General features: G+C 42.0%; 1 protein-coding gene across 2 annotated transcripts; it reads right to left on the bottom strand.

Annotated features, from left to right (window-relative positions):
* Nucleotides 1-4738: 4738 nt before the first annotated feature.
* On the bottom strand, nucleotides 4739-18009 carry ALDOB (aldolase, fructose-bisphosphate B). 2 transcript variants are annotated; one of them, XM_012111144.3, is made up of 10 exons: nucleotides 17943-18009; nucleotides 16534-16639; nucleotides 13100-13221; nucleotides 12045-12256; nucleotides 10960-11014; nucleotides 10508-10668; nucleotides 9498-9581; nucleotides 8487-8661; nucleotides 7872-8071; nucleotides 4743-5271 (listed from the first exon to the last, which is right to left on the bottom strand). In XM_012111144.3, the coding sequence occupies exons 3-10, from the start codon at nucleotides 13209-13211 to the stop codon at nucleotides 5176-5178; spliced, it is 1095 nt and encodes a 364-aa protein (XP_011966534.1). In that variant the 5' UTR covers nucleotides 13212-13221; nucleotides 16534-16639; nucleotides 17943-18009; the 3' UTR covers nucleotides 4743-5175.
* Between the last annotated feature and the right edge of the window lie 287 nt (nucleotides 18010-18296).

Genomic DNA, 18296 nt, shown 5'->3' with positions numbered 1-18296 from the left:
TACCGGAAGAATTAGTTATGTGCTTAGAAGATGCTCTATATTTCACTGTGCCACCATACTCAGAGGGCTAAGTCTGTGCACGCCCATCAGCCTCTTTTTGAGAATTAGATGCAAAAGAATTTTGGATTTTCATTTGTCCCAGTGCTTGCCTTTCAAGTTCCAGTAAAACAGATTTATTAGGATGGTAAATAGCTACGCTACATAAGGAGAGTCTGGGGTTGTTTTTCCCAACCTAAAGATGTCATGTTAGGGACTTCTATGGAGATCCAGTGGCTGACTCCATGCTCCCAATGCAGGTGGCCTAAGTTCTATCCCTGCTCGGGGAATTAGATCCCACATTCTGCAATTCAAGATCCTGCATACTGCAGCCAAGATCCTGAGTGCTGCAACCAAATAACTGGTGCAGCCAAATAAATGAAAATAATAAATATTTTAAAATCAAAATAAAGATGTCACATCCACTCACTGACTTCTGCCACCCAGAGGCTCGGCTCTATGTTGATTTGCTATTATGCCCACTTAGCTGGCTCCCAGTTTCCTCCCAATATTCTACAGTATAAAAACTAATTTTCAGCAATACTCTTCTATTATGTTATTCCCTGATCAAAGATTACTCAAAGGTCCCCATTTCTCATTGCTTTAAGGCAAAACTTTTCCTAATATCCCTGCCCAGTCTGCTCTCCCACCCCACTGTGCCACTCTGCTTGGCCTCACCATTTTAATCTAATTTCTCACCACTTTAATCTAATTTCCCACAACTTCCTCAAAATATACAATCTGTACTCTAATCAGGACATGGTCAATTCATCTTCACTTCCACTCAACTGCCTTTACCATTCTTTTAAGAGCCAACTGACAGAGAAAAAATAAAATATTTATTCATGACTTATATATCTGGCACTTTACAAAAAATATTGCTAATCTAACAGCAAACCTATTTTTACAGATGGGAAAACTGAGACTCAAGATCCAAAGATCATACAACTAGCAATAAACTGTCTGCAATTCATACCGCTTCTTTTGATTTTAGCACCTTACTTATACCAGTGTAATTTAGCACATTATTGTATACCATTTTGTTTCCTAACTGTATGCTTGCCTTCCTCATCTCAATGGACCAAGCATACACCAAGCATACAGTAGTGCTAAATGAATACTTGCTGACTGATTTTATATATGTCTACATATAGTGGCACCCAGTTCTGAGTGTTAGACTATTTCAGGAGCCTTAGGACAGAGTGTGTTACAGCCAGAAAACCATATTCGAGTGACGAAAATAGAGCTGTAACTGACTGTTGAGCTTTGCTGTTACTCCTGTCTCTTAATTTATCTTCCGTAAAAAATATGCTTCGAGAATTCGTAGGATTACATGAGCCTTGGGACTCTAGAGCATGGAAAGTTCATCTGTTATTCTATAAGTATAGCAGATATTGTTCTAAAAAACAGCTTCACAATTCTTTGAGCTTTGAGAACATATATGTTTCACAAATCAAATTTTTTATATTTTAGAGAGCAAATATATGTTTATGCTATGTATTTCATCATCCCCTCTATAGGGTCTGAGTCAGCTCCTATCATCAGACACATCTGTGCTTCCCGTCAAGTGGAATCAAGATCACATTCTTGAGTTAGGGTTTGCTACCAAATAATTTGCTGTAAACTTTTGAGAAAATTTTTGGTTTTTAAAGCTTTTTGGATTTCAGAGTTGTGGATAAGAGATTCTGAATGTGTCACTGAGATGTATTGACTCATTTAATCTCTCAATAGTTCATGATACTATTATTCTGGAGAGGAAGAAACTGACCACAGAAAGGTTGTATAAGGTGTCCAAGGTCACACGACTAGGAAGCAGCAGAGCCAGCATTGGAACCTAGACTGTCGGACTCCAGAACCTGTGCTTCCCTATGAGTACTGCCTTCCCATAGGACTTTGCAGATCATACCAGCCTAAGTCTCACTACAGGTTATGTGACCTTGAAGAATTCCCTAGCACACTGGATGCCAGTTTCCTCCATTGTTGCTGTGAATGAAATGTCAGTGTCAGCTAGAGACTCTTAACCCAGCACAGCTAGATCAGATGGTCTAGAAGTCCCATTCCTGATTTGCCCAAAGCCTGCTTCAAGATTTCTGCAAGTTTCTAGAAGCATATATTCTCATTGTTACAGTTGGCTTCTGCTAAATCAGTTCACATTATGAATCATCTCAGCATCTTGGTTTCGTGAAGGATGATGTGGACTCATATGTGAAACTCAGCCCTTGCTCTCAAGAAGACAAATAGGTTTAGATTGGTTGATATTTCTCTCCTTCTCAGAAGTCTTTTAGACATCCCCACAATTCCACACTGCCCTAGCCTTTCCCTGCCTTCTCTTTCCCATCTCTCATTTCCCAGTCTCTTCCCTCACTTCTCTCCCTCTTCCTTTTCGTAGCAAAACCAAATTCCTTTTTATTATTCCTTCCAGCATTCAGTAATTATTCTGTGGCCTGAGCTTTTGCTACTTATGCCTTCGAAGTCCCATCTCCTCCCAGTGAATTATTCAAATGTTTCCTCATACAAAGGCAGTTCCTTTTCTAAGAGTTCCTTTACTTTTGCCATCCTGTGATGTCCAAACTAAATGTCACCTCCTCCCTTTCTGCACCCAGCCATATTGATAGACTCTCCTCCCCACTTCTCAACCCACAGTCAGTGGCATTTGTGTTTCTGGCTTAGCTACTCAAATTTAATTGCTTGGTATGCAAATATCATAGCTACTCTAAAGCTGAAACTTTTCTTACTTACTTTCAGTGCCTGGTACCAGGTTTTATTTTTAGTAGATTTTCAGTAACTCCTAGAATAAATCTGACAGTGTACTAAAAACTAGGACACAACTAATACATTCACTCAGTGACCACACAGTTAATAGGAACTGAAGTTTGTAACATTTGTCTTCATATTACTGTGAGTGAAGGAAATTATTGGGGTTGAGATTTCAAAGACAACTGCAGCCAGGAAAATACATCAGATAGCCAGGGAAAATTCATTATATAAATCCTCACCCACAGTGTAATGTAATTCAGCTTTGACCAAAAGATATAAATAGCTCAACCTTGATTATAAATTTCTGCCCAACCATAAATGAGAATCTGAGAGGTTTCTTTACAACTTAGGGTCAGTGACACTGAATAAATGAAAATGTTAGTCTCTCAGTCATGTCTGACTCTTTGCAGTCCCATGGACTGTAGCCTGCCAGGCTCCTCCGTCCTGGCAAGAACACTGGAGTGGGTAGTGATTTTCTTCTCCAGTGGATCTTTCCAACACCAGGATCAAACCCATGTCTCCTGCATTGCAAGCAGATTCTTTACTGTCTGAGCCACTAGGGAAGCTGAATAAGCTCTAGATAAAAAATTTCTGGCAGGAAAGCTTCGTCACATCAAGTGTCACCAGCATTTAGGACAGTTTAGCACATCAACTACTTGCTGATGATTGAGCAGATGAATGCAAAAAGAAATCTAAAAGATCAATAGTGCTAGTGGCAGAGGTACTGAACACAGCCTGTTGCCCTGCCCTTACCTTCTTCCCTGACCGTGTGTCCATTATAGGAGAAAAAGACCTAAATTCTAATCTCTCAGCTTTACCCTAAACCCCTAAATGTATGACTGTCTCAAGTAATTTAATTTCTCTAGATTCGGTTTTATCACCTGTAGAATGAGAGCCTTGGATTAAATAACCTCTAAGTAGGTTTGAATTGTTTATATGAATATATTAGTAGTTGTTTTTAGAAAAGTAATACAGCCCCATGGAAAGAAACACTCAAACGTTGTAGAAGCACGTAAGTAAACATCTTCCCTGTGCCCCATTCCCAAGTCTTTTCCCTCAGAAGTCCCTTTGAATTAATTCTGTCTTATTACTCTAAATCATATGTTTATACCTCTACTTCCTAATTTATCCACTCTAAGTAATATTTAGAAAACTTTGTCTTCCAGACAAAGAATTTAGTTTACTACCTTCTCCTATATTTTTGTTATAGGTAGAAATATTTTAATGATTAAATCCATTTCCCTTGTATTTTAATAGATTCAAAGCACTTTTTTTCAAGCACTACTTCTTAATCCATCAATTTCAAGTAGTAGCCTAATTCCCCATTAATTAGTTTTCTTTGCTTTCCTCCACGTCTTCTCCCCCTTGAATTTCTCAGCTCCTCTCAGCTAAAACGTTACTTTTTTTTTTTCCACCAAAATCATTACTATTACATTGTCCAAAGTTATAATTAAATTCTCTCTTGTAACTATGGTTGTCTTTAATGCTTTATAGGTTAATTCTGAAAATCAGAAGCCAATAAGCATAATTATGTGAATATTACTTTCTGCAAAACTACGTGGTGTGCTTGGATATGCAGAGGAGGATGCAGTCCTGTGTCACCAAACCTGTGCCATCTGATGAGAAATGTTCCAAGCATCAGCGTCACAGTGATTGCTTTATTACACTCCTTATGTTGTTTGGAATCATTTTTCAATGTAGCTTGCTTCACCTTATAAATAGCCTTCATTTCTAAATACCCTCAAACTTGAAATCTAGCTTGGTAGTTCTCAAACTTGGCTGGAGCGTGGCCTGAGCATCCTGGGTTTTTTAATTTTGCCAGGTTAATCCAACAAGTAACCAGTGTTGAGGATCCTGACGCTAATGGCAGTCAGGTCTGTAGAGTCAAAGGTAATGAAATGTATCAAATCCTTTGAAAGCAAGAGCACAAAGTAAAACCTGATATGAACTAAAGGTTTGTAGAACACTTTATTTCCTTTTTTGGTTGCAGCTGTCTCCTTCATAACCTACCACTGCTAAGACTGTTTAATAAGATGAGCTTCTCTGCACTCGGCTTGGGAGGTATTTCATTTGGTGATCTGGATGGAGAGCTGGTTCTGTTTTAAAGTCTGTTCTTAGATAGATACTTTGGGGTGTGGGGAGCTAGAAGCGTTGTAAGGAAACCATTGGGTGAGATTTCATCAGATCCCTGATATTCAGATTTATGTTTCCATAACTGATTTTTTTCCACTTGTGTCTAAGAAATTAACATGTGTTGTGTTTCCAGCAGTTTGCAACCTAATTTCATCTAATTTCCAGGGTCAGTCGAAAAGTCGTTGTTTCTTTTCAGCCCTCCTACCAAGACACCTAGAGCGCCAGAGCCAAGCTGGTCAGCCTCGGGTTCTAGTAGGTATAGCTGGCAGTGAAGAGCGACTGGGTGGAAGCAGAGTCAGAAGAGCCCATGTGAACATACTGTCCTTTGGCTGCCTGGCTGTTAGCCTAAAACACAAGTGTGAGAGAGGAGACCGAGTTAGAGCAACCTGAGCTTCATCCTCTTTGCTTCTCATTTGAAACCAACTACACCTTCATGGAGATTTTTCGTCCATACAGTGGTTTTGCTAAACATTGCTGCTGATACCATTTCTTCCTTTTATGCTTTTATCCTTACTTCCTTTTTAAAATCCCAGTTTTCTGAGCATTTCTCAGGCAAGCCTGAACTCTGTGTAACTAAGAAGATTTCTTTTTAGCACCAGCAATACTGCAACAGCCATCCTAGAAATTAAAACTGAGAAACTTCTCACTCATACAGTGATCGGGAAAAGGAAATCTCAGTTCCAATTTGGGAACCTTGGAATAGTAGTTGAGTAGTCTGCTAGGAAAATGACCAGACATATTGCCAAACATCAGGCAAGTGTAGCTGAAGCTTCACTATAGCAAAAAGAAAAAAATAATTTAATGTTTTACATTGTCTACATATATTTGTCCATAAGAATATATAATTTTTATGTAGTTGTTATTGTAATATCATGATACCCTGTGTAAATTCCAATTAAAGTTGACTTCAGAATTATGAAACCTGTCATAACACTCAAATGCCACTTAACAGTACCTGTCTTCAAGTCACTGTTGCCATTTTCTGATCTCTCTAGGACTTATTTCTACATCTACAATGATTTTCAAAGTTAGGTTTCATGGACCTAATTAAGCACTTGTTAGAAATGGAAATTCTCCAGCTTAACCCCAGATCTTCTGAATCAGAAACTCAGTGGCTGGGTACAGCCACCTGCATTTTAACACACCTTTCAGGTGATTTGGCTGCTGCTGCTGCTGCTAAGTCGCTTCAGTCGTGTCCGACTCTGTGCGACCCCAGAGACGGCAGCCCACCAGGCTCCCCCGTCCCTGGGATTCTCCAGGCAAGAACACTGGAGTGGGTTCCCATTTCCTCCTCCAATGCATGAAAGTGAAACGTGAAAGGGAAGTCACTCAGTCGTGTCCGACTCTTTACGACCCCATGGACTGCAGCCTACCAGCCTCCTCCGTCCATGGGATTTTCCAGGCAAGAGTACTGGAGTGGGGTGCCGTCACCTTCTCCGTCAGGTGATTTGGATGTATGCTCAACTTGAGAACCACTGTTCTAGATGACAAGCTTAGCATCCCTTCTTTTGTGTGGCTAACCCTTACTTGCATAATCCCTTCATCATATTTGCTATATCTTCCCACCTTATCAGCCACACACCAGCAGAGCCACACCCATCATCACCAAAAGGTAAAGCACTACCTCTAAAATCTCACACCTCTCTTACACCTCTGAGATGATGTTTTTAGCTTCTCTGTAGCCTTCCTTTCCTTTAGTGCCATATCATCAAAATTTTGGCTACACCTGATTCTTTGCCCAGGCTCCCCTCTCATCATCATCAGCAAGCTGGATAAGGCTATGACTCAAATTTGTTCCATCTCCCTGTTAAACTCTGATTCTTCAACCCTGCTCTTTCCTATTTAGGCTGATCTGAATCATCCTACATGCTGTCGGGAACATTCAGGATCTAATTTAACGTACCAAACAAATTCATTTCAACTGTGCCTTGCTTGATGCTTGGCCATAACCTCTGGTCAATTTCCTAGCAACTACTTCAACAACTATTCCAAGTTCCCCACTGTGAAGACCAAAATCTCCATTCCCTTATCACTCTCAACAGATGCCCTCACCTGTAATCAATGATCAACCACTGCATCTCTCCAGCTCCACAGACTTGATTCCAAACTCATTCTGTTTCTTTTTTGCTATCTCTTCCCTCCTTTCTAAGACCAACTCTGCCACCTGTATTTAACATTTTGTCTCATGTAGCACTGTTTCCTGTAAGTTTCTGTCCTTTCCTAATCTTTAATCTCTCCTCTGGATCCTTCTGCTTTACATTTAAACATGCCAAGCTCTTTCCTATTTGGCTAAACTCTAAGTCCCCTGAAGGCACTGGCTGTGTCTGCTTTGTTCACCCCAATCCTTGGTTCATATGTACTCAAAAAGGAATGTTAGTAGTTGAATAAGACCCTTCTTTGTCCTCATTGTTCCTGGTAACCTTTCTGTGTCTTTTTCTGACAAGCATCTTGAATGGGCACCTTTTCTTTATTGAACCCGTTTTGTTGAGGGTCACTGATATGCCCTTCAATGCCAGTATCTCCAAAGCCTTTCCCACCTTTATTTTTAACCTCTTTGTAGGGTGCTGTTATTGACCCTTTGAAACTTTGTTCTGTTTGTTCCTAGAATCCTTAGTTCATCTTAATATATATAATCATTGCTTGTCTTGGTGGCTTCTCCTCTTCATCTTCTCAAAATGAAAGATATCCTATGTTCATTCCTTGGCCCTCTCATTGTCCCTCTAAAGTGTCTCTGTGGAATTGTCCTTCAATCTACTAACATCAATTATACTCCCTGTGTGGAGAGGTCAAAACTCTCTCCAGCCTTGACTTTCCTACTAAGCTCTAATGCCACAATTTCAAATACCTGGTAGACACTCTCTGGAGTCCATCATGGCCTGAAGAAAGCAATGAGAGCCAGGTCCCAAGAATCCACTTGATTAAGTACATAAGAAGAAGTGTCTTACCAAGGCCCGCTTCATAAAGGCCTCCTGGGTTGCCTTCTTGTTTTCAGCCTTGCCACCCCATGCAGCCAGTGCACTGGCCTGCAGGGCTCGTCCGTAAGAGAAACTTAGTTTCCAGGGCTTTGGTAGAGGGCAAAGGTTGATAGCATTGAGGTTGAGAGTAGCATCCTCTTCACTCATGCCACCAGACAAAAAGCAGATGCCTGGAAGGAGAGAAGCCATTCCACTCCACTAATCTTGGCTCTGTACCCTACTTGAGAAAGCAAGCAAGGAGCCTAAAAGAAACGTCATGGCTCAATCTTTTCCCCACTTGATTTGCATGGGACTAGGTTGGAGAAATTAGCTTGCCTTTGCTGAGGCTAGCTGGGCTGAGGAGAGAAGGGATTTAGTAAATAAAAGGGCAGTGAAATGTCAAGGAAATAAATGGATTGTATGTATTTTGATGGACTCAGGATAGGTGGCATCATGGAGTTTGAGGGGGAAGTGTTGGCTACCTGTGAGATAGCAGAGATCTGTTTCATGGCTGGAAGGAGAGTCCTGGACATATGCAAATGCTTCTGGCACTCCTTCAAAGAGTGAGGACTAAGACCTCAAGTTAGAGAAGAAAGAAAATCTTACCAGGCACAGCTGCAGGAACGGTACGGTGGAGAGCTGTAACCGTGGCCATTGCCACCTGCTCTGGAGTATACTTCTTGGTGCAGGCATGTCCAGCAGTCACCATGTTGGGCTTCAACAAGGTGCCCTCCAAGTAAACGTGATGGTCATTCAGGGCCTTGTATACAGCAGCCAGGACCTGAAGGACAAAAGACCCACATAGGTGAGACCCAGAGCCAGCCATAGAGTCATCTGACCACGGCACTTCTACACTGTAGGGAAGGAGGATGAAGGAACACATTGCTTGCCCGAAGCTTCCAACCAGCCCTCAGGCTCAATCAGGGTGATGCCTGCAAATCACAGCCAAGCCAGCCTGTCCCTGCTGCCCCTCCCCTAACTGCTCACTGCATGGACTACCCGGATGGCTCTGCTTCCCAGAAGCCCCTCACTGCTTCCTTCCCATTACTTCCTTCTGTCAATTGAGTCTGCCTTGATTTAATCTGCTGGGGACATCCAAATCATCCTCCATTCTCCATCCCTATTGAAGCTGAGTGATCATAAAAATATAAATTTTAGAGACAGGAGTGCTTTCAGAGCTCATTTCAGCCCACCTCATTTTGCAAGTGGAGAAACTGAGGACTTTCTTACGGATGTACATGGCTAATTTAGAAAGTTATATGTGAAAAAATCACCTTCTAATTACATTTTCTCATGGAAGCCTCATCTTATTTTAAAATCTCTTAAACATAATGGAAATGAGGTCCAAAAAGATAATACGACTTGCCCCAGGTCCCACAACTGGGAATATGGATGCTTAAACCCTGGCCTTGGTAATGCAGATCTGCTTTTTCGCCAGGAGTGTACCATGTGCCCCCAAAAGTGGAAGGTTTGATAATACCTCCTTACCTTCTCAACACGGCATAATGTTTCTAACCGTAGAATACCTCACATGTAACAGCTGATATATAAGTAACAACGGATACTTAAAAACAGATTTTTTTAACCGGCATTGCCATCTTTATGTTTAAGACTTACCTTCTCAGTAACATACTGGCAGTGTTCCATGTCATGGCTGCCATCGGGAATTACCTCTGGTTCAACAATGGGTACCAGACCATTCTAAAGAGAAAAATGGAGGGGACAGAATGAAGCTCTGTTCACTGGGATCTTTTCCTTAAGATATTTATAAGATCTTTTCCTTAAGATATTTCCTTAAGATATTCCAACTGGTACAGGGTGAAGCCCTTATGGAGAAATATCATATAAATGACTTAAAGTCAATGAAAATAAATTTAATGGGATATCTAGTGAGCATCTGTGGTTTAGCCAAAAAAGAACAGTGAGGGGAAAAAAAAGTTTTCCTTGAAATGGGGTACAGTAAATGCAAACTCTATTTCTGTATATCATTCTAGAGACTATTCTACTACCTCAGAACCTATATGTCATCCTTTTAGGGCAGGCTTAAACCACCAATAAAGATGCCTCTCATATGAATTAACTAAGGAATTCAAGCAATGTTTTCAATTCTGATTGGGAAGCTCCAAGTGCCCACAGTTCTGGTAACCCTAGCACTGTACCCACACGAGCAATCAGACTTAAGTTGGATCCCAGAGGCACTTTGCAACAGGTTGGAAACTTTAGCATCAAGCTACCATCCTCTAACAAATTACTTGAATTGGAAACAGATCAAGGCTGTCACCCTTGAGCTGGGGATTAAGAGGATCATGTCCTTGGCCACGGTGGGGCATAGACATGCAAATACCCTGGCCTCAGGAGATGATTGCTTTCAAGACTCAGCTTACAGTGCTTTGGTAGAAGGCCACACTTGATTATGTTTGCCTTTTGGATTCATTTGATTCCTTGTGGAACCAAATCTTACTCTACCACACCTAGTATAAGCAGAAAAAAAAATTTTTTTAAACACCATCAGATTATAGTGGTGAGAGAAAAGGAAGGATCATGTATGGTTACAGTAAAATTAGAAAGTTGGGCTTTGGAGAAAACTCTTGCCTACTATATTTGAGGCCAAGGGTAAGGAAGAGCACCTGCTGACAGATGCTGGCATAGCGGGCGAGGGTGTTGGCATTTTCCTGGATAGCAAGATGGGATGGACACTGGTTGTCAATCTTCAGCACAGCACGCCACTTCCCAAAGTCAGCACCATCTTTCTTATACTGAGCACAGCGTTCAGAAAGGCCATCAAGCCCTGCAAGTCATGAGGGAGAAAGATAAGCATTTTATGTGCACTGTCTACTTTAATTCCCACAACTATTCTGCAAAGTAGATATTGCTATCTCACTTTAATGGAGACTCAGAATATTTAAGTGACTAGCCTGAGGGCATACAGTTATTAAATAGAGTAGCTGGGGCTGAAGAACAGCTGTGTGGCTCTAAAACTAGTGTGATATTCACAGTTTGTTTCCCTCCATCACTTCTTTGCTTGTCTTCATTTCTGGCATATATTGGCATGATTCATATCAGTGGGCAAAATCCTCACCTTGAACGGTGGTTTCTTTGTTTGTTCCTGCAAGCGGAGCAACTCCTTGATCTAACTGTGAATATAAACAATTAACAATTAGCAGGTGTCAGGTGTCCCTGGAAAATACAAGCAGAGCTCCTGGTGCTAAATAGTAGTTCTCATCTTTCACAAACCAAGGAGTTGAATTAGGAAGGTACATCAGTCATTGAGGGGACACAATTCAGTTCACAGTAGAAGTGAAGTTATCTGGAAAGAACAGTGTAAGAGTATCAACGCTAAGAGGATGGAAAGTATGGAAAGCACAGGCCTGGAGCTTGAGAAGCAAGAAGTAATCTGATAGCATCTGAGATGAAGAGGTGCCCGTATAAGAGCCACTGCCTTTAAATGATTCATTCATTTACTCAAGAGACATTTATCGAGCACTGCACATATCAAGCCCTATGCTATCACAGGAGCTAAGAGGAATAGGGATGCAGCCTCTACTGTCAGCATAACAGAGGCTATGGTCATGAGCCCAAGAGGCAGCAGTCTGGGTTTGAACTGGCTTCAATTTTGCCTTGCTGTGGACAAGTTATACTCCTCCCTGTAATTCCGTTTTCTTGCCTCATCTCTAAAATAGGGATAATAATTGAGTCTATCTCTAGAGGTTGTGAGGAGTAAATGAGCACCTGGAATTGTAAGCACTCAACAAATACGGATGATCACCCTTGAGAAGTTCATGAAGTTTTGGAAGACCTAGTTACAGTAGAACAGTTAAGTGTTTTAACAGTAATAACTATCATGAACTAAATAATAATGGTGTGACAGGCACTGTTTTACAAGCTCACTTTATTTTTATAAGAACTTTATGAGGAAGGTACTATTATTCCCACTTTTAAAATGAGAAAATGGAGACACAAAGTGATTAAGTTCTTTGTAGGAAAATGGTTGCAAGAAGCAGGTACTGGAAAGGTCAAGAGGAGGATCTGCTTCTCAGTGGGATGGTGAGGATGGAAAGGAGTGAGAAGAGCAATTAGATGATGAGAATGCTCCTCGTGTTGGCCCTGTCCCAACCTCTGTGTTGTGAGGGTGGCTGTGGTGAGATGGGAGTGAGATGTATTCACCTTGATTCCCACCACGATCCCTTTTTCCTTGAGGATGTCTCTGAACAGCTTTCCCTGGCCGTCCTTCTGGTAGAGGGTCTCATGGAAGAGGATCACACCCCCGATGCTCTGGCTGACGGAGCTGTCCACAGTGAACAGGAGCTCGCGGAACTGCCGGCGGTTCTCTTCCGTGTTCTCCACCTTGATCCTTTGCAGGCGGTTCCCCATCGTGCCTACATGGGTCGGTGAAGGCAGCATAAGGAGCAGGCTGGTGCTTCCCTGCCAACCCCCTCCATACCAACCACTGATCCTCACCAGGATGGACAGCAATGCTCTTTTTTTATTCAGATCTTCAGAGCTCCTGACAATCTCATGGACAGAGGAGCCTGGTAGACTGCAGTCCATGGGGTCCCAAAGAGTTGGGCATGACTGAGTGATTCAGAGCTCCTCTCTCTTTTTTGTCTCCCCAGGAAAAGACCTGGCTGCTATCACGATGCTGGTGAGGAAGCGCAGGTGCTGGATATGTCATCGAGGTATATGCCATCATTGGGCACAAATGGGGCTGCAAGGCTCTCAGGCCTCTTTAGCTCTCCCCTGGTCCAGCCCTGATCTGACCGGATGTATAGACAGTGGAAGGAGGGGTTAGGCAGGCTCTTGACTTCTCTGACTCCTGTCATTTTATCGGGGGGCCATTGAGGCCCTCCCTTGTGTCATCCTGAGCTGCTCTCAGTCACAAGCTCTGCCCCATTCCTGACGTTGACACTTCGCTGCTCTCATTGCCCATCCTTGGCTGGCTTTACACTGACTTATCATCAGCGGCAGAGGTCTCATCCTGCTTACTGAGCTCCTGGCCTGCTACAGCTTGGATGTAGGACTTGAGCCTGTTCACTTGGTTTTCAGAAATCTGTCTTCTGGAATGACAAGACACAAAAGGTCTGTGCTTACTGAGTCTTCTGTTCCCCCTCCTGTGTACATAAACCTTTTTTTTCCTCTGAGAGGAGAGAGAATATGATCACGTTGCCTTTGCTAAGTGGAGAATCAGGAGGATGTTGGAGTGTGATGTTTCCTACACTCACCTACAGACTCATCTGCAGCCAGGATCCCCTTCCCATTGGCAACAATGCGTCGGGCAGTTTCTGAGAGTGCCTTCTTCTGTTCTGAAGTGAGGGCTGGAAACTGGTGGGCCATGGTCACAGGTCTGGAAAAGAGTGTAGGACAGTTAGTTGTGAATTGAACTGTGGGTCTTTCACATGGATTCATGCCCAAGACAGCATGTGTGCAGAAAAGCCCCATAGGCACCTCTGACATTTCTGGCCCATTTCTACAACTAGCTAAACAAATGAGGTCTGTTCTGTTTTGAAGCCTAACTAGTTGCAATTAGCCATAATGGATGAAGGTGGGATGCCAAATGTCATGGTGATCCTAAACAGAATGTCTTTCAGGAAATCACTGGGATGACTGATCTTAAAACTCAACCAACTAATGAGTGATCTGCTTAAATCTGACAAACAGGGATCATGGCAGTAATTGACTGTCTCTCTATTCTGTGGATTCCTGGTGCCATCAGGGGCCCTGGCTGACTCTGAGGCCAAGATAGTGAAGCTTTCCACCTCTGTGGCCATTCCTAACCTTACTCTGTTTGCCTATAGTCTCACCAGAGTATTGTCTAGGCAGCAAGCTTAAGAGGAGAAGCTGCCATTTGGCCTTGAATTTAACTTCTCTTCAGCTTTGGGACATAGAGGGTGGAGTGCGTCTCCTTTTTCTTATCTTCGACCACCTGTGAGACTATCTGGGGCAGACGGGGAGGATTTTTCCTGACCTCTGGGCTGGACATTATGCCTATGTCATGTGATGATTCCTGCTCCAGTAATTCTCAGCTTCACTGCTTTGGCAAGGACAGACTCTGGCTCAAAAATCCCCTACCCAAGCAACTTCTCAGTAGTGGTCATCTAAAGGCTGCTGTTTGCTGCCACTTAGGGCTAGTCTTGAAAATGCAAGCTCACAGGACTCTCATCTTGGATATTAGAATAGGTTGGATTATCAAAGAAAAAAATGGCAGTGAAGATTACCCTGTGGTCTCCTCCTTTCCCCTGTCTCTTCTCCCCTCATATACTCACACACAGGGTAGATGCCCTGTGTCTGCTTTTTACTTCCTGGAAACTAAGGGACCCCTCACTTCTCATTCCATCCATTCAACAATGAGATAACGAGGACAAGTATTATCTTCATTAATTAATGAGCAAGCTAAGACTTGGAGAGGCTAACTGACTTGTCCAAGGTCCCACCTAGGATGAGGCAACCCCACCCAGTTGTCCTTCTCATGGCAAATCAACCTTGATACTTTCTGTGTCTTTTCAAAGCAAGCTGTCAGTATTCTATCCCTTGATAGAGAAGTCAGTGGCTACTGAACTAATTCCTGACAAGGTGTAACTGATGGCACTCACTGTGGCTACTCTCACTTCAACACTTAACCCCAAGAACAGAACCACAATGCTGTCACTGGGGTACCAGAACAGGTAGTGGGCAGTAATCACAAAGAAGATAATTTTCCAATGCCCTTTATATCCCAGCCACCCGAAGACAGTGTTCCCCCTGTTTATATATTAGTTCCTAAATTGTAGTCAGGGACTGTTAGCTTTGGACCTGATCTCCAGATCTTCATGTCAGATTTAAGACAACCTGAGGTTGGTGAACTTCAAGCCAAAGTACAAATTTTCTCTATCAGTTTAGATTTCTCCTCTAAACTTTTCTCCTGTCATAAAGGAGTTGAAAAATACCCCCCCCAAAAAAATGTTTCTTTAATAAAACAAAAGAAAAACATAGCCCAATAATAGCAAATGCTATTTACTGCCATGCACTCTGATAATTGCTTTACATGCACTATAAAGCGCACTCCCCACAATAATCTCAAAAGGTAGGCAGGCTTCCCCCTTTTCCATACCCTCTGCCATATAATAGATAAGAAAAAAATGTAAGATAGTTTAATTATTTGTCCCAGGACAAATAGCTAATAAGGCGCATGTAGGGATAAGGAGGAATACTCCCTCTTCCACATAAACAGTGAGACTGGAGAAAGGAACTGGCCTTTAGGTGACTCTAATGTCCTTGGTGATTCCGCCCAGAGTGCCAAAAATCCTTGAGCTATGCATCATTAACCCCACACCACATTACCAATTCATAAATATCTGACACATTTACACAGAAGTAGATCAGACAGACCTGGGTTCAAGGACCAGCTCCGCCTCTTCCTCACTGGGACCATGGGCAAATTGATAACTTTTCTGAGTCCTAGCTTACTATGGATTAAATGGCTGTAATATTTGTTCTGGTTGTCTCACTGCAAGATGGATCACATGTGACCTGTGAGCAACCTACTCATTGTAGTTGCTTAGGATGTATTTGTGGAATCACACAACAAACATGAGGATGCTTTTTATAAGACTTTATGAAAATGTCTGGAATCAGATTTTCTCAATTTTTTAATTAAAAAATAACTCCCTAAGGGATTTCCATATTTCTGTTTACTACCAAGTGATTTTCTTCCATCTGAGTATGCTGACTCAACTAAAAAATAAAACAGAGAAAAGGTCAAATCGAACCAATACTGTTTACAAGAAGTTAAACTTCTACAGAGGGATTAAAGTTCTGTACCACATCAGCACAAATATTGCTTCTCTGTTAATCATAAAACAGGGTCACAGGCTAATGTTCACCACTGGATGAGAGGAGGCCAGCTGGAAGCGGGTAATGATAGAGAATGATTTCTGTGTCCCTAAGCTTCTGCTTACTGAGATCTCATGCCAACTTTTTAAAAAGTGTGATAGGAAGTTGTTTACATTCTGTGATTAAGAAAAAATAAAGGCAAGTTTCAGAAAAGTATGCAATACATAATGTCACTCTTTTTTAAATTAAACAAAAATGGTATGCACACATACTGTTTATGGGTCTATATAAGCAGAGAATAACCACATTGAGCTTACTCCTGGGGAATGAAATAGGGTGGGGTGACTCTCATAGTTCACTTTATGGTTTTTTAAAGTGTTTTATTTCTCAGTGAATAAGTTTATATATTATTTACTAAACATAATATATTAACAGGTATAAGTGAAAGTGTTACCTGCTCAGTTATGTCTGACTTTTAGTGGACCCATGGGCTGTACCTCTGTCCATGAAATTCTTCAGGCAAGAATACTATAGTGGGTTGCCATTCCCTTCTCTAGGGGATCTTCCTGACCCAGGGATCAAACCCGGGTCTCCTGCATTGCAGGCAGGTTCTTTACCTGAGCCACCAGAGAAGCCCCGTATTATCAGGTAATACATATGCAAATCTGGGAGAAGGTTGCGAGCACAAACATACATGAATAGAAGGTAACTACAGAAAACAGAGCTACGAGCGAACTTAGAGGTATCTGTATCAATCTTGCTGACTTTAGAGATGAGGAAATTCAGGCCCAGGAAGAATGTGTCTGATACCCCTTCTAAGTTGTGATGTTTTAGGACTGTAACTCACATTCTACTTGGCTTATGACTTGGAATTCTTTTTCCAATCCTTCTTCAGCAGAATAACAGATGAAACTCTATTATATAGTTCTTTCTGCCTTCTTTAAAGAGACTCTCTGAAAATATAATAATGTGTAAAATATCAGTATTTAACTCTTGGAGAATATAAGGGTGTAGAGAATTCATTTGCTTCTCCATGTACAAGGCAGGTGGATTTTCAAGAAGACATGAGGGGCTTATTCACTGGGAGCCCATGACTGTCAGGCACTGCATTTGGCACTTTCACATACAGATGCAGGAACATGCCCACAGCTTTGTTATGTATCTGATTCCACAGTGACAAGTCCAGTGAGATACTCTAAAGCAGCCTGATCCCTGGTGCCTTTGAACACATGTGGAGCAGCTCACAAAGAGACCTGAGTGTCGCTCTTTCCTCTAAACTGGCACCTAAACCATGGGAACCCTAGATTTACAGCAACTATACTCTGTTCCCTAACCCAGCACCTCAGGTCTAGCCTGGGCCTGGATCGTCTGCAGATGAACCTTGCTTCAAGTGATGGTGGCAGCAGAGCAGGAGCCCCTGCTGGATCCACATCAGCTAATGGAACTCTAGGTACCTATAATCTCCTAGACCCAGGGATGGAACCTGGGTTTCCTGCATTGCATGCAGATTCTTTACCATCTGAGTGACAGGGGAAGCCCCAGCTATTTAAAGAGAAGTTTATTTTAAAAGGCAACATATCCTCACAACATGCCTATTCTTCAGTTAGTAGAACAAATATGGCAAAATACATCAGCAGCTTTTGATTTTGAATATCTTAAGCTGTAGGATTTTCATACATTTTCTATAGTAGGAAATGTTATAGAAAATATCAAAGAAGGAAAATGTTTGACAATTCATAATCAAAGGACAACTATGCTCTGTGATGCCTGTTCCATTTTCTCATTTGAGCCGTGGGTGCAGACAAAGGGAAAAACAAGCCAAGAGTTCATTTCTGTGACAAAGAAACTTCAGTGCAAGTATTAATAGGTGTGGGAAGAGAATGAAGAAAATTACAGAAGGAGATAGATATGTAAATAAATCACTGGAATAAGCAGCTGTTATGCAGGGAGCAGAAATGAGCACGCATTTAAAAAACTGAGTAGAATCTAACCAAATAGGACTATTCACTCTGCTTCCCCTAAGCCAAAGACTCAAAAGAGCCCTCTTACAGGGACTGCTGGTAACTGGATCAGTCTGGATCTACCAGAACGGGTAGAGAGGAAAACAATCATTTCAGCAGATCACCACACTTTCAGCCACCATCACACTTTTCCTGAAAACAAAAGCCAACAAACGTTCCTCTCTGTGCTTAGTGCTATCACTAACCTCTGACTCCCTGGTATTCTCCAGGTAGACAAAGGAGGTTCTTTACTTACAGTTTGAGAGAGGAGAGTCCTCTTAGATCTATCAGAAGCTGAGGATGAGGCAGCAGCTGCCAAATAGGATGAACTTTCGGCAACACCCAGTTTTTATAGACTTCTCACCCAAGTTGGTTTTTTTTTTTCCCCCTAACTTTTAGCCTCTCCTTCCCACCTTGGCCTGGTAGAGAGGTGTTTAACCAATAACTCTGATTGGCTCATAAACAGCCAATCCTTCTAATCATGCTCACACACCCTCTGTGCTCAGTGTTAATTAACACTATAAGGGACATCTGGAGCCCTCATAGTTCTCAATCCAGATTCTCTATTTTACAAATGAGGAAACACAGACAAAGGATGAGGAGCAGTCAG

This window comes from Ovis aries, chromosome 2, assembly GCF_016772045.2.
Source record: "Ovis aries strain OAR_USU_Benz2616 breed Rambouillet chromosome 2, ARS-UI_Ramb_v3.0, whole genome shotgun sequence".
Lineage (NCBI taxonomy): Eukaryota > Metazoa > Chordata > Mammalia > Artiodactyla > Bovidae > Ovis > Ovis aries.
This window is presented reverse-complemented; position numbering and strand designations above follow the sequence as displayed.